At 41.1% G+C, this 17,688-nt stretch overlaps 1 protein-coding gene across 1 annotated transcript; it reads right to left on the bottom strand.

Moving 5' to 3' along the window:
• Nucleotides 1–7,020: 7,020 nt before the first annotated feature.
• LOC109056796 (zinc transporter Slc39a7) lies at nt 7,021–17,349 on the bottom strand. Its single transcript, XM_042745095.1, has 8 exons — nt 17,193–17,349; nt 14,228–14,577; nt 9,667–9,835; nt 9,157–9,216; nt 8,915–9,037; nt 8,548–8,661; nt 8,273–8,469; nt 7,021–7,685 (listed from the first exon to the last, which is right to left on the bottom strand). The coding sequence occupies exons 2-8, from the start codon at nt 14,570–14,572 to the stop codon at nt 7,431–7,433; spliced, it is 1,263 nt and encodes a 420-aa protein (XP_042601029.1). The 5' UTR covers nt 14,573–14,577; nt 17,193–17,349; the 3' UTR covers nt 7,021–7,430.
• Between the last annotated feature and the right edge of the window lie 339 nt (nt 17,350–17,688).

The following is a 17,688-nucleotide window of genomic DNA, read 5'->3' on the forward strand; positions in this document are numbered from 1 at the left end:
AGAAGTCTACACTTCAGAACACTACACTACAGAAGTCTACACTTCAGAACACTACACTACAGAAGTCTACACTTCAGAACACTACACTACAGAAGTCTATACTACAGAACACTACACTACAGAAGTCTATAATACTGGGCACATTGTTCAAATACAGGAGCATGCCCAGCAACAGACAACCATGAGATAAAGTTTCAGTTTCATTTTGCATGCCAGTGAGCACTGAAACGCCTGAAGCAGGATTCTGAAACTGATCATTTCTCAAGTTCCTGTGTATCTTCAGTATGGTTTGACTGGATTGTATGATCTCTGGCAGTCTAGTTCTGTAGTTTGGCATTGTTGAGTTTGTTTATAATACATTCTAAGTCACTTGTTTATCTCTAGCTTTTTCTTCTACTGTAGGTTTCTCTTCTTCTTCTTTTCTATGGATGTCATCAAGAGTAGATCTTAGTGTCTGATTTGTGGAGAGAAGCATTTTCATGACAACAGAAACACCATATTATAGTTTTTCCTTAAACAAATTTATAGAAAATATAATTGCTCTCAAAAACAATTAACACAGCCAAGTATCTTAGACACACATCTCAAATTTACTGCATATTAAACCCAGATTGAAAATACACATTAAAAACAACACACTATTGAAAAAACATACTTATCATAAAGTAATTCAATGAGGACCTCTACAGCCCTGAAAGACAGCGGAGACCAGGACTAGAGCCCCAGAGACAGATCCCCTGTAAAGTCCTTGTCTCAGACGACCACCGGGACAAGACCACAGGAAACAGATGATTCTTCTGCACAATCTGACTTTGCTGCAGCCTGGAATTGAACTGCTGGTTTCGTCTGGTCAGAGGAGAACTGGCCCCCCGACTGAGCCTTGGTTTCTCTCAAGGTTTTTTCTCCTTTCTGTCACCGATGGAGTTTTGTTTTCTTGCGGCTGTCGCCTCTGGCTTGCTTAGTTGGGGACACTTCATTTACAGCGATATCGTTAACTTGATTGCAAATTATTGCACAGATACTATTTAAACTGAACTGAGCTGCATGATGACATCACTGAATTCAATGATGAACTGCTTTAACTGTCATTTTGCATTATTGACACTGTTTTCCTAATTAGATTAAATTAGATTAGATTAGATTAGATTAGATTCAACTTTATTGTCACTGCACATGTAAGGTACAAGGCAACGAAATGCAGTTAGCATCTAACCAGAAGTGCAATAAGCAGTAAGTACAGAATATACAAGGTCTACAATATGTACAATAACTATACAGATAAGTATTATGGACATAATTTACAGATTTTAAATACTATCAGCATGATGTACAGATAGGTGTACTATGGACATACTATACAGATGGAATATGTGAGAGTGTATGTACACTATAGGCAGAACTATGAACATATGAACATAATTTACACTATTGCAATGGACAGTAAAGTACATAGAAAATATTCAGTGTGCAAATGGATTATTCAGTGTTTCTGGATGAACAGACAGTAGTGCAAGTAATAGCAAGTTTACTGTTTTTTGCTTGTTGTAAATAAATAAATAAATAAATAAATCAGTCAGATGTAGTGATGAAGTGGGGGAGGAGTCTGTGTGTATGGTGTGGGGGGTGTCAGAGGGGGGTGTCAGAGGGCAGAGTTCAGCAAGGAGACAGCTGTAGGGAAAAAGCTGTTCCTGGATATGCTGGTCCTTGTCCGGAGGCTCCTGAAGCGCCTCCCGGAGGGCAGGAGGTTAAACAGTCTATGGTCAGGGTGAGAGGAGTCCTTAAGAATGCTGCGAGCTCGACGTACACATCGTTTCCTCTGGATGTCCTCAATAGCAGGGAGTGGTGTCCCCGTGATGCGTTGGGCAGTTTTCACCACCCTCTGCAGTGCTTTGCGGTCAGCCACTGAGCAGTTCCCATACCAGATTGTGATACAACTGGTCAGGATGCTCTCGATCGCACACCGGTAAAAGTTCACCAGGATGGCTGAAGACAGCTGGTTCTTCTTCAGTGTCCTGAGGAAGAAGAGGCGGTGGTGAGCCTTCTTAACCAGGCTGGAGGTGTTTGTGGTCCAGGACAGGTCCTCCGAGATGGTAGTTCCCAGGAACTTGAGACACGTTCAACAACCATCACGTTAATGTGGATGGGGTCATGCATGCTTCCTTTCTTCTTCCTGAAGTCCACAATGAGCTCCTTTGTCTTGCTGGTTTTGGGTGGGAGGTTATTGTTAGCGCACCATGTGGCCAGGTGCTGTACCTCTTCCCTGTAGGCAGTCTCATCGTTGTCACTGATGAGGCCAATCACCGTGGTGTCATCTTAAAACTTAATGATGGAGATGGATCCATGCACAGGCTTGCAGTCGTGGGTGTAGAGGGAGTAGAGGAATGGACCCAGCACACAGCCCTGTGGTACGCCGATGTTAAGTGTGATGGTGGAGGAGCAGGTGTGGCCTGACCTAACATGCTGAGGCCTGTTGGTCAGAAAGTCCATGATCCAGTTGCAGAGGGAGGTGTTAATGTCCAGGTCTCCAAGTTTTGTGGTCAGCTTGGAGGGAATGATGGTGTTAAATGCTGAACTGAAGTCAACAAACAACATCCTAACGTATGTGTTGAGGTGTGCTAGGACCAATCACTCAAAGCACTTCATAATGATGGGTGTGAGTGCTACGGGGCGATAGTCATTCAGGCACATTGGGGAGGGGTGTTTCGCTACTGGCACAATGGATGTGGACTTAAAGCATGTTGGCACAGTTGCTTGGGTGAGGGACAGGTTGAAAATATCTGCTCTGCACATACCCTAAGCACACGTCCTGGAATGCCGTCCGGGCCAGCAGCCTTGCGTGCGTTGATCCGGCTCAATGCAGTGTTGACATCTGTGGAGGTGAGTTTGAGAGTTTGGTGATCTGCTGAGTGTGTGGTTTTGGTGGCCGTCTCCTTGCTGTCGCTTTTGAAGCGAGCATAAAAGTCATTTAGCTCGTTAAGGAAGGAGACGTCCCTGACCGCTGGAGTAGAGTTGCTAGGCTTGTAGTCACTGATGGCCTGGATGCCCTGCCACATGCGTCGGGGGTCAGAGTTGGAAAAGTGTTCCTCTACCTTCAGCTTGTAGCAGTACTTGGTCTTTTTGATGCCCCTTTTCAGGTTAGCCCTGGATTTACTGTAGGCCTGCACGTCATCTGACCTGAAGGCAGTGTTGCGGGCTTTCAGCAGATGTCGCACCTCCTTGTTCATCCATGGCTTCTGATTAGGGTATGTTGTGATCTGTTTTTCAGTTGTAACACTGTCAATGGTGGTGTTGATGTGATTCAGTACAGAGGAGGTATAGATATCAATGTCCGTGTGAGAGCCACAGGCAGCCTGAGAAGCAAACATACTCCAGTCCGTGTGTTGAAACCTGTCCTGAAGTAAAGAGTCTGCTCCAGCTGGCTACACTTTGATGGTCCTCACTGATGGCTTCACACGGTTGATGAGGGGTGAATACTTGGGGCTGAGAAACAAAGAAAGGTGATCAGACTGTCCGAGGTGGGGGGGGGGGGTCGCGATGTAAGCTCCTTCAATGTTTGTGTAAACATGATCCAAAGTTTTGTCTCCTCTGGTGTGGCAGGAAACATGCTGATGAAATTTGGGGAGCACGGTCTTTAATTTGAAGTGATTAGAGCCTCCGGGTGAGTTATAGAGTAGATGACTTTTTGGAGAAATGATTTGGAGAAATGTGTCATTCCACTAGATGATCTAAATCAGTCAACACAGAGGTGGAGTAATAAAACAAAATACCCTCGATCTGTCCCTCTCAATTTTCTGTGGGTGTAAATGGGTCCAAGCATAGCATTTTTATTTTGTATATTTTTTAAGAGAGAGTAATCAGACATGCAAGCTGCTTTAAGAACGTGCTCCATACTTTACAAATGAAACATCTGCACATGAGCTCTTTCCCCAAACAATTTATTGAAGTTACTTTCAAATGATGTTCAAAATGGAGACACTGCAAAAGCACTGAAACAAACGTGCTTGTCGAAATACAATGGCCTAAATTGCAAGGCTGTGATGATTCTGGCTCCATAGCAGGATTAGATGGACATAGATGGAAAACATATTCATATTCAGCCTCCTGCTAATAGTGGTAGCCTCGATGGGCTGTTTTTCTCTGTAAAGCTAATTTCCTCCACCCAAAACAAATGAAGTGATGCCTTATGTGATTGTGGGTGATAAGGCATATCCACTTTGATCAGAGGGTTTTGAACAGTCGCCTCTCCAGGGCAGTGATATTTCAATCTTTCTCACAGGCTGAGGGTGTTTGGTTTCACTGCTCAGAGACAGATAGGGTGCTCAGTGGTGGTCAGTAACGGAGTAGCTTTACTTTGTTACTGTACTTAAGTAATTTTTTTAAATATCTGTACTTTACTGGAGTAATTTTATTTTGAGTAACTTTTACTTCACTACATTCCAAAGCATAAGATCATACTTTTTACTTCACTACATTTAATAAAACATATCGTTACTCCTTATAATATATCACGTGCTCTGAGACGCAGAAGTGGTGTCTGATTCAAGAACGAACTGATTCTTTTCAATGAACCTTTTAAATCAGTTCGCAAATCGCACCAAATGATTCATTCACGAATAAGAATGATTCAATTGCAGCTGTTCTCGTGTCGACAACTCACTGATTCAAATGAACCGTTTAGTGCGAGTCTCCAGTGAACTGAATTCACAAGTAAGAACCGGGAGATCTTGTGATCTGGCTGCCGCAACGTTAACAGTTTTATTAAAATGCTGTGCATGCTCTATGTGACGTCTGTTTTTATATTGTTTGGATTAACAAGCCAAATAGACGGATGTGAATGTTTCTTCATAACCATACTGAAAATAAGTAAATATTGTTAGCTGATGCTAACTGTCCAGCTAACAAGCTTGCTGGTGCTAAGTTATATATTTATTCAACCACCTAGATAGATTACATCTGAGGGAAAAAGAAAGGCTGTGATGTTCAGAACATGTTAACTACAGTAATTATCAAAGTGGAAAGTGATGCCCTCTGGGGGCATGTGGCCAGGGGTCTTTTTGCACCACAGACAAGGTTTGAGAAGAAAAAAATCATTATGAAAATATAATTATATTTTCCTTAAAATGTTCTTCCTAACTTCAGGCCTTATTCTCATGTCATATATAACTGTGATGTTCTGCAAAACAGCACACTTTAAAATACTTTTTTCTTCCTGGTGAAGATCAGATGGTCAATCTGTTTTCTCTCAGGTACATCACACTGAACATTACCACATCACTCTCGTCAACGTAGTCCAAAAATATATCTTGACTCCATATAGTGGTTATTTTGGGAAAATCACAGGTATTTTAAACAGTAGGATTATAAAAGAAAATGTGCTAATATAAAATTAAATTAAGTAGCCTATATAATATTGCTAAATAAATCTATCAGTACTTTTTTACTTAAGTACATCAAAAATAGTACACTTTTGTACTTTCACTCGAGTACAATTGAAAAAGAAGTACTTTTACTGGAGTAATATTTTATTATACGTATCTGTACTTTTACTCAAGTACTTGATTTGTGTACTTCGTCCAGCACTAGTGCTTGAGATGACCATGACTTCTTCTTGTGTCTACAGTTTTCTTTTGGGAATGCAAGTCTGATGCATACCTTAGTGAAAAATAAATATACTAAAAGGTATTTGAATTTCACTACAAATAATTTACATATTATTTATGTACTTAATAAAAATACCCTGCAATTGTACTTTTAGTATACTAAACTGGTATACTTAAAGTCTGCTAAACTGGAACAACTAATTTTGTACTAAATGCCCTTTAATTGTGTTGAAGAAGTGCTGAAGTCCAACTAAAGATACTGAAGTATATTAGATTGTGCTAAAGTGAAACTATTGCAAGTACACTTCAGATATCTTGCATTTAAAGACTGATATTATTAAAAAAAATCATACAATCCTCATTAATAGTGCCATTAAAACACATTTTAGGCTTAATATTAAAATACTGTGCACAAGTAGTATTCCAAATAAAGTATATCAGAAAGTCTCGGGCAATATGTCAGTAAATATGTTAACAGATTTGAACTATACTTTGTATGAAATCGATGTATTTTAAATATAGGCTATTACTGTTTTACTAGAGTTCACTCCACCAGTATGCGGACTGGGAAAGTTCTAAGCACATCATGGCTGAAGGAGCCTAGCGGAGACGTGGACAGGGAGTTTAACAGCAGCTCAACTGTAACGATACAACGTTAAAAAAATGTCCTGAAGGATTATTTCACAGTTTTCTGGCAGGAGGATCAGATTTGAACAATGTACAAAAGTAACAGACATTCAACTATCTGTCTGTCTATCACCTGGAAAAGTTTGAGTATTTCACATGTGCTCCTGTTTAACATGTATAGTTTGTTGAGGAGCTCTGATTGATTCGGCTAGCACTGTACACACCACTTTAGCTCACTTTTTCTCACTCAACCTAATCTTTTAATTTCTGTGGTAAATCATACCTTATATATTTTTATAATGTTTATATAATGATAGTGGCCTTGTGTCTCACATGGGATGAAGAGGATTAAGTAAGAGTACGGATATACATGATTTATAAACTTTTTTTTAGTCAAGTTTAAAGCAAATCTCAACATACAGAGTCAGCCAAAAAAAATAAAAAATAAAACCTTAACATATGGTTTATGAGAACACAAATGTATATAATGACATGGGTACCACAACATAAACATGGTTTATGAGGACACTTCCTGTGTCCCCGTAAAACAAAAGGCTAAAAAACCCCAGACAAAACTGTGTTAATTGAACTCAAAAATTGCCAGCAGTCTTCTGTGAGGGGTAGGTTTAGGTGTAGGGTGACAGAAAATACAGTTTGTAGAGTATAAAAACATTAGGCCTATGTAGAGTCCCCGTAAACCACAAATGCAAGTGTGTGTGTGTGTGTGTGTGTGTTTGAATATTTCATCAGAGGAATCAAAGAATCTCCCTGTCAAAGAGAAAGCACACGCTGCTTAAGAAAGAATCAGGTTAACCTTTATTGTGCGAACAGCAAAATGATTTAATCATGTAACACAACTGATATTTCTAGAAAAGCAGTCTACTGGTGAGACAAGCATTTATCGGAGCGCTCCAGCCAACACAGACGATGCATCTTGGGAATGAAATGGGCAAATCTCTTGGAGTCTTGTAACAGTACACAGAAGCCTAAAATGATTAAGTGATCCATTCATGTTGGTCTGGAGTGCAGCTCAGCACTTCATTTCTTTCACTCTCTCCCTCATTCATTCAGTTTTTTAGTTTCTGTAGTCAATGCTATCATTCATCTCAACACACACTTGGTCTGTAGAGGTCAGGTGACCCTGCACTGGTCTCTTGGCCTGGTTTTACAGCTTCTTCTCTCAGACACGGCTCCGTGTGTCCCTCACTCGTACTCGGCGATCAGCACCATCATTCCCACGCCGAACAGCAGGGCCAGGATCTCCAGCAGCGACTGCCAGAGGCTGGAGCGGCCCACCAGCAGCTCTGGGAGCACGGTGACGGTGGCGATGTAGACGAAGCCTCCGGCGGTGAAGGGCAGGATCCAGGCGGTGGCCGCGGCTCCCACCCCTTCAGCCAGCAGAGAGCAGGCGGTTCCAGCCAGCGCACCGATGGCCGTCAGCAGCTGCAGACACATGGCCTGAGCAAACAGTCATCATTCCATTACCACTATCATCTCAACCATTCGATTCAATGCAGTATCAAGATTATTTCAGTTATTTTGTGCATTTTATAAATTATATAAGCAGGCTACCTTTTAAAATAATTACAAATGAATAATAAATCCAAATAAGTGTTAAAGGGGTCATATGATGTGATTTCAAGTGTTACAAGCTCTTGGTGCATAAAGAAGATCTGTAAAGTTGCAAAGACTGAAGTCTGAAATCCAAAGAGATATTCTTTATAAAGGTTAAGACTCGTCCACGCCCTCCTAAAATACTTTGTTTAAACACGGCCTCACATGTGTACACCCTTACACAAATTTTGTAATCATTATGTAAAATTAGCTACAGGACCCCCCCCAGATTTAGCATTAGTCAGTGCATTTTGTAATACTTGTGACAAGTGCATATGCGAATGACGTCAGTAGGCTATTATCAGTTCTGGTCTATTACTGCATCGGAGCAGAATCGTCCACATCCGCATGCAACGATTCAGAAAACAGCACAATTCAGGCTGAAGAAGAACACAAACCAGGAGTTTACATTTGACAGATCAGCTCTGTACCTTCCTCTTGGTGCAGCCCGACTGGACAAGAATGGCAAAGTCTCCGATCTCGTGTGGCACTTCATGTAGGAGGATGGTGATGGTGGTGACGGCGCCGACCGCCGGGCTGACCAGGAACGACGCTCCGATCGCAAGTCCGTCCGTGAAATTGTGGGTGAAATCAGCAGCCAGGTTCAGATAACCAGACACTTTAATATCTGCAGACACACAGAGTTTTCCTGTGAGCGACACAGCGGCTGACACACAACAGCTCAGACACCGGAGCTTTTTCATACCCGATGTCGTCTCGCAGGGTTTCTTCACAGGTTTCTTATCAGAGTCAGCAGTTTTATCTTTCTCTTGTTTCTTGTCATCATCCTCTTCATCACTGTCTTTTGCTTTTGGAGCAGCTGAAAACATGGCAAGAAAGGGTTTTTATTGTATTTGGAAACCTGTCAACAACGTCCGGACCACTGCTCACAAAAAAAGAAAAAAAAAAGAGAGAAATTCTATTTCAGTATTATTTAGCAGCAGCAGGATTGATGGTAATGTGACGTTATTTTCTGCTACAGCACTGGGAACAGCTGCTTAATCTGATCGTGATTATGATTTTTGCCATAATCAAGCAGCCCTGATGTATTGGCATTAGTTTAAGACTCTTACCATGAGAGTGAGAGTGAGAGTGACCTCCCTTCAAAAGACGAACAAATTTCTCAACCACCAGAAACGCAACGATGCCAGCCAGCACCCACAGGCCCACCGACATCATGTGACCATGACCATGACCTGCGACAGAAACCAAGCTCTGACTGACTTCAGAAAAACAAAAGAACATCTTCCAATAAATCACATTCTCGTATTCCATTTGGCCAAATTATAACTTCAGGGATTGAACAATAACCTACCGTGTGAGTGACCATGTGACTCGCCGCTTCCGTGCGATTGGCCGTGATGAGAATGAGGCTCTGTGTTGAGATGAAATCGAGGGGTTAGCATGGCAGATTTCAGAACTACATCTGCCTGCAACAGCAGCCGAGTCTTCTGACAGGAGAACAGCTCCTCATATGAATTAAATCTACACTACCAAAACTAGACTTGGATTTATACAGCTCATAAAACAATACACAACTCAGAAAGCTTTGCTGCAAGCTAGAAGCAGACTGCTGGTCTCATCTGGCCACACACTATTTCCCTGTTTAATAATGTAAAGCTGCTTTGACACAATCTGCATTGTTAAAAGACTTCAGCTCAGACTTGACTCGAGTATGCTAATATATTTATATTATTCCAGTGTAGACGGCAGCGGAAACGACAGACCTAAAGACGAGGCTACGGTCGGACAGTGTACCCTGTTCAGTCCGGGCTGAACTCATCGAGTCATGTGACAGGATGTGATGGTCACGTGACTCACTCACCCAGCGCATGAGGGATGAGATGAAGAAACGCGTCTCCGAGCAAACCTCCGGACGCGAAGCTCAGGAGCACTTTGAGCAGGTTCTGGTGCTGGTCCGTGTTTGACTGCACCGGGATGAGGAAGAGGATGAGGAAGGGAGCAGCGCTGATGAGCAGAGTCGCTCCAATCGCCTACAACCAGCAGAGAGAGAGAGAGAAAACTCAGAGAGGACCTCCCCAGACGCCTGGAGGTTACAGGAGGCACTGCAGAGCGCCTGAGGACTGACAAATAAAAACAACACTTCATCATTTTCTAAATGTGCTGAATATTATTTTTCTGGTTTAAATATATACATGTAAACATAACTTCATCCCATTCTGATCAAGTCAGTATTATTTTGTTTGACTTCAGACGGTCCAGCAGTGTCATGTGAAACACCCTGTTGTCAAACAGCTGATACATGCACACTTATGACTGCACATACTTTAAAACAGAAAAACACTTAGCAGGAATACAGTAAAAAACAAACTACAAAAAAAAAGAAAAATATTTTGCATACTGTTAGGTTATAGTTAATTCATAGTTAATAAATTGTAGTTTCTACATTATTAATATATATTAAAAGTAGGGCTGTCGCGATTAATCGCATCCAAAATACACATTTTTATTTACATAATATGTGTATTGTGTATATTTATTTTAATATATATATATATATATATTATATATATATATATATATACACACACACACACACACACACACACACACACATACACACAGTATATATTTAGTAAATATTTACATGTAGTATATATTTATATTAAATTAATTTATATAAATATATATAATATATAGACTTACAATATACTACCACAACAAAATTAACAACTGTTCGCACTCTCGCACACTTTTCAAAACTTTCTCTTTTCTGTCCTCCTCCCCTTCCTCTTCCATCGATTCTTACAGCTGATGACTTTGCAATTTTCTTCACGTGGCTATGTTTACATGCACACTTTTTGGTTCAATCAGACTGAATTCATTATGATTGATGAATCTGATAGTAGTGTTTACATGAACGCTAAATAAAGTGATCGGGTTGATGTGTGTGTTTATATGTCACAAGCTTCAAATCGGAATAGATTTTTTGACATGCGCACACTGCTCAAATAGTGAAAGTGAAAAGTGAAAGTGACATAGATAATATAGAGTTTCTCACTGTTTGCACATAATAACCACTCTCCTACACGGTTTCTTTATTTGTTTTTAACAGCAGAATTAATATATTCCATTTATGGATAAATATACATATAAACCGCTGTGCTGTGCTGCTCATATTTATCACCCAAAAAACAATCAACAACAACAATCCCTTCAATCCGATCGATATTTCATTCGGATCGAGCTCAATCCGATCGATTTAAGGTTTATATGAACGTTTTTCAATCCGATTACAAACGGACTATTTGGGTGCATGTAAATGTAGCCAGTGACCAATTCTCCACACCGCAGACTGAGGATAACTTCACAACGACTAATGCTCACTCTCTCTCCTCCTTCTCTCCACTCTCAGAGATGGACGTTTCCAAACTTATCCTGTCCAGTCATCCTACTACTTGCCCACTGGATCTGATCCCCACTCACCTCCAAGCAATTTCTTCTTCAGTCATACCTTCACTTACTCACATTATCAACTCCTCTCTTCACTCTGGAACATTTCCCTCAGCATTTAAGCAGGCTCGGGTAAGCCCACTGCTGAAGAAACCATCTCTAAATCCAGCACTTCTAGAAAACTACAGACCGGTATCCCTTCTTCCATTCATTGCAAAGACACTTGAGCGAGTTGTGTTCAACCAGCTCTCTATAGCCCCTTTCACACTGCACGTTGGACCCGGCAAATTGCCAGAACATTGCTGTTTCTGTGTGAAAGCAAACACGTCCCGGGATTGATTCCGGATTGAACCCGGGTCGGGGACCTAGTAACATTGCCGGGTTCAGTCCCGGAACGAGCGCTGTGTGAACAAAAGCCAGAACTAATGCCGTGTCGTAGTGATGACGCACGTTATCACGCGACTCTTTTAGCGTGTTTTGAAGGCAGATCAATGTTCACGATGAAAAAATATGTGCAAACTGTAATGAAGCAGAGATCAGTTAGTTCCTTACTTTCCGCGCTGAAGCTGAGATCGTTCACCAGCTTAAGTGAAAGTTAATGTGCCTAGTGTTTTCGACTCGTACATTACATGTCACACCCTGATATCACGTGTCTTCACGGGACCTTTACGGGTTGTGTGTGAACGCACGCACATATTCCGGGTAATAACTGGCAGTGTGAAAGTGCAAAATCTAGCGACCCGGGAACAATTGCCGGAACACATTACCCGTGTATTTGCCGGAATCGCAGTGTGAAAGGGGCTTATGTTTCTTGCACAGAACAACCTCCTGGACAGCAACCAATCTGGCTTGAAAAGCAGCCACTCAACTGAGACTGCTCTGCTCTCGGTTACTGAAGCCCTGCGACTGGCGAGAACAGCTTCCAAATCCTCAGTACTCATTTTGCTGGATCTGTCTGCTGCTTTTGACACCGTTAATCACCAGATTCTCCTGTCCACCCTCCGAAAGATGGGCATTTCTGGAACCGTACTCCTGTGGTTTTAGTCCTACCTCTCAGGTAGGTCCTTCAGGGTGTCTTGGAGGGGTAAGGTTTCTAAGTCACAACTTATTGCTACTGGGGTTCCTCAGGGCTCAGTACTTGGACCGCTTCTCTTCTCCATCTACATGACGTCATTAGGATCTGTCATTCAGAAGCATGGCTTTTCCTATCACTGCTACGCTGATGACACTCAACTCTACTTCTTATTCCAACCAGATGACCCGACGGTAGTTGCTCGCATTTCAGCCTGTCTGAGTGACATTTCTAGCTGGATGAATGACCATCACCTTCAGCTCAACCTTACTAAGCTTGTGGTTCCAGCAAACCATTTCATCAAAGCTGCTCTATACACCTGGCTTCATCAACCATAACTCCTTCCAGGACAGCCAGAAACCTAGTTGTGACTGATGATCAGTTAAGCTTCACCGACCATATTGCTACAAAGACCCGGTCCTGCAGATTTGCCTTATACAACATTAGGAAGATTAGACCCTTCCTGTCAGAGCAAGCCACACAACTTCTTGTCCAAGCTCTTGTTCTCTCCAGACTGGACTATTGCAATGCTCTCCTGGCGGGCCTTCCTGCATGTACTATCAAGCCTCTACAACTGATCCAGAATGCAGCAGCGAGGGTTGTCTTCAATGAGCCAAAACACAGCTCATGTTACTCCTCTCCTCATCAGGTTACACTGGCTACCAGTAGCCGCTCGCATCAAATTCAAGGTACTGATGCTTGCCTACAAGACGACCACTGGCACGGCACCAACATACCTAAGCTCATTAGTTCAATCTTATGCGCCCTCCAGAAGTCTGCGCTCTGCAAGTGAACGATGCCTTGTGTTGCCATCCCAAAGAGGTTCAAAATCACTCTCACTGACTTTTTCCTGGACTGCTCCCAGCTGGTGGAATGACCTCCCGATCTCAATTTGAACAGCTGAGTCTTAGTCATTAAGTCATTAAAACATCTAAAGACGCATCTTTTTCACAAGCACCTGACCAACTAATACTAGCACTAACCTATTCTGGTCTGTTCTATTCCATTCTATTAAAAAAAAAAAAAAAAACCTTAGCTACGGGTTCAGTGCTAGACTAACTGAGACTTGTCATGGCACTTGTATACTACTGTTGTTCTCTCGTTGGTCTTATTGTTTCTATTGTTCTCATTTGGATAAATGCGTCTGCTAAGTTATTAAATGTAAATGTACATATGATGTGCTCAGATTATTTTCCAAATTAAAAAATAGAAGAAAACAAGATATGGTTTCTGTAAAACTGATTAGGCATCCATACCACTTATACTATACTGGGTCGTGAGAGTGCTGGATGATTACTGATGTACAGCGGGGTAATCATATTGGAGTAAAGAGGTTAGGGAAACATTATTATAACGTTAAGGGAATGTTAAAATAACGTTATAATAATATTATACAAACCAAAAACTAACGTTCTATTTCTGCTAAGAAAACTGTTAAACCAAAAAAAACCTTATCAAAATAATGTTCTGGGAATGTTGCCACGACATTATGGCAACGCTCTTCAAACAAAAAAACTAACGTTCTGGGAATCAAAACATAACATTCTCAGAACATTATAGTAACATTTGGGGAATGTTAGAATAATGTTCTACAAAAAAAAAAAAAACATTCTGGGAACAAAAAAAACGAACATTCTGGGAACATAAGAATAGAGGGACATTTTACAAACAAAAAAAACTAATGTTCTGGAAAACTCTCCTGGCTAGCCAAAAACAAACCATAAAAATAATGTTCTGGGAAACAAAAATCATTAGCCGGGAATGTGCTAACAATTTCAGACTACAATTTATAAACTATGAATTAACTAGTCTGCAAATGATTTATAAGTACTTTTATAGAATTCACTGAATCTGACGTTACTTATATACTGTGACCATCTCATCCATCAGCGTGTTTTACCTGCATCCAGAGCTCCACCATGTTCCGCTTCCCTGCTTCCACATCGCTTTTCATTTGCTCTGCTCCGTGTTCGTGTGCGTGTCCATGATCGTGTGCGTGTCCGTGGTTGTGATCATGATCGTGATCGTGCACATGCCCGTGATGCTCCTCTTCAGCATGGGGCAGGTTGGCTTCAGCGCTCCATTTGCTGGCCCCATGATGCATCTTGACCCCTCCGTGTGAGTGTCCGTGGCAGCCGCCGTCTCCGTGAGAGTGTCCGTGATGATGGTGCGAGTGAGCAAGTGTCTGCTGACACACCGCCATCCCGACAGCGATCAGAAACAGTGCTCTGATGAAGCTTCCCATTCCTCCTGCACACAAACACAATGAGCATCATCAGTGCCATTATGAGGGCACTGACTGAGTTCACACTTAACATGTCCATGTACTTTATCTTTAAAGGGGTTTATGAATTGAGAAACCAAAATTCCCTTGATCATTTGAAATATAAGAGGTCATTGTACTATAAAAACAACCTGTAAGTTTCAGAACTCAAAACTTTGTCGTTAGTCTAAAATCAGCTTATATTGAAGGCAGTCTGCCAAATCCACAGCTTGTGGAATGTTCTACTGTATGATGTAATAGTGTGGATAAGGACCGCCTCCCCAGAAGAGGATCAATGCCTGCTTCTACATTTCTGCCTGTTTAGCTCCGCCCAACAATTCTACATCACTGCTCATTTAGCTCCACCCACTTTTCACTTTTAGAGCCTGTCTTTTTCCCCCTTCTCCCAAAACAACTTATACTACTGTTTCAGCTATTATAATAGTTCAGTTTTGTATGTAATGGCAAAGTTATTATATTTTGTTATATTTTTTGTTATTATTATTATTATTAAATTAATTTTGAAAAAAAGTTTTGAGCAGTTTTTGTTCGTTAAATATAAGTTTTTGATTTTTAAAGTAACCACCAAGCGGCCAGCGGCAGACAATGAGCCTATGTTTGATCAATTTAGCCTTCTCAAATCATCATGACTTGCATAAAATAAAATCTATAGATAGGCCTATAAAGCAGTTCAAGCATGTAACAATGTTTAAACTTTAAACCTACATAAATGTGCAGTATATCCAAAAGTTTCTGCGCAGAGTGGAAGCTGAAGCGCGCTTTGCAGGACATGGAGGCGATCACTTGCATTATTTTCAGTGGATACACCGTCATTTTTGCTCATAAAGGTAATAACTGTAAAGGGTCTACTTTTATTTCTGTGCACTCACAATATCTACAAAACATTGTGAATCTGTGAAATATCAGACATTTTTTAAAGACCAAGGAGAGGGAGTGGTCATGGTGAAACATCCAAATATTTAGTATCTCTGAAAAGCCCTGAACAAGATCTTGGTCTGTGTTCTTTTAATGCGTGAACTTCATTATTTGAAGTGCATTTGCCTTCCAGTAATCGCAAAAAGCTCTGTGCTTTGACACTTTTTAATAAAAAGTACCAGCTTTAAAATTATTCTGAATTCATAACGAAATTCAAATAATAAATACAGTTTTGGCGCTCCTTAATGCGGCAGGCGCGGTCGCTTTAGCGCCTCAGTTCAAGGGCAAGTGAACCCATTTAATCTTTCTCTTTACTACTGTAGTACATAATGAACATGAATTAACATCAAAAGGTAGGCTATTTTATAAGAGATCCTACAGTACAACTTACTGAAATATCTCGTTTAAAAGCTCATTCAGTGTTTCAAACTAAAGAAAACCTGTAAAGCTTGTAAACATTGCAACATAATATACGTTTACCTTAGAATAACCATTCTGTGTCAATAAGCTCATCAGTCAGCTAGAAAAATAAAAGGTGCTTAAAAGGTTCCCAGGTCATCTACAAGATGGATTAAAATGCTGATAAAGTCAAGAAAAGATGAGACATAAACACATGACAGTATGATTGAAATGTTGAAATGTAAATAAATAAATAAAACACGTTTATTCTGTGGCACCTAAAAAAATTATTTGGCTCCTAAGTTTTTTTCTTATAGGAGCCAATGGCTCCTCACTCAGTTTTTTGTTTGGAGCCCTGTCTTTGAAGTGGCCAGTTCTGAGCACTTCGGTTTGGAACGACCCTTCAGTATGGGGCCACGACTGTTTTCACTCCGAATATATCCCATTTGGAACGCACAGAGTTATGTGTTTTGGACCTAAATCACAGCAGCCTCCAACTGTGAAGGATGTAGGCTGTCAATCATACACAACTATTAGCCAATCACAGCAGTGGGCGTTTACTTCAGAGTCTACAATCCTCCACATCTATTCAAACAGAGCGTTCTGATGAGGGGTTAAAACAGAAAATAGACTATTACTTCTAAATTATGATGGTTTTTTGGTGTAAAGACTTTGATACCAATACAAGTGGACCTCAGAGAACGGTACAAAACAGAGGCAGCTGGTGACCCTTAAAGCATGAATTCTCATAACTCTCTCTGACCCTGTTTTAGAGTAGCACAGCATTTACAGTGTGTCAGCTAACAAGTTACTCTGATTCAGTTCAACTCAAATAGCTTGAACTAGTAAAACGAACTATTGAACGAATGAATGAATATTCACACAGAGAAGTGACATCAGAACAACATCCTGCTGTAAAGCGGACATGACGACAGCAGAGAGGACTCACACCTAACATCAATAAAACCCTGTGATCAGTGGACACGGGTTATTAAGAGCAGATCCCTCCCAAATAACGTGTAACAAGACTGACTTCCTAACAGTGTTCGACCTCAGCTTCTGTTAAAAATCTCTGAAATCCCACCGAAACCTGGAAAACCAGAGGACAGAAGCCAGGTCCAGCAGTCTTAAATCGGGTCTAAACCACCTGTTTCTCAGATAAAGACGTCAGCTCCATCAGAGTCTGTGTTTCTGAACAGGATCAACACTTCTCTGCTATCATGACAGTACACACACGATCGCTCTCACAGAGACGGGCAGTAAATACCTGCTGCTGCCGTGTAGACGCCTCCTGTAGCGATACAATCCGCTAAAACTCCGACACCGCGTATTCTGCGCAGTCGGGAAGATACAGACCTGCAGATGCTGCTCACTCTCGAACCGACGTGGCATTTAGTCAACGCTCTGAAATCCCGCGAGACTTTAGATCTGTGCGTTCAGAAAGGCGTAAAACAATGAAATAGCGCGATATTAGTCACACATCAAGCAGGATGAATGCTGAACATTAAATACTAGTGTTGAACCTATTTTTAAAGCTGTTTATAATTAGTATTATTGTAAAGGTATCTTTCATTGTGCATTTGGATAGAGATTATCAGAAAATGAGACATTGCGTTATTATTGCTCCAGGGGGCGCGCTTGACGTTCAGACTGCAGCTCGAGTTTCTACCTCAGAGTAAAAACAAACGAAACATGAGTTTATCTCCTGACCTTTCGACTTTATATCTCACAATTACGACATCATGTCAAAATTGCTTCTTTAT

This window comes from Cyprinus carpio, chromosome B19 (genome assembly GCF_018340385.1).
Source record: "Cyprinus carpio isolate SPL01 chromosome B19, ASM1834038v1, whole genome shotgun sequence".
NCBI lineage: Eukaryota > Metazoa > Chordata > Actinopteri > Cypriniformes > Cyprinidae > Cyprinus > Cyprinus carpio.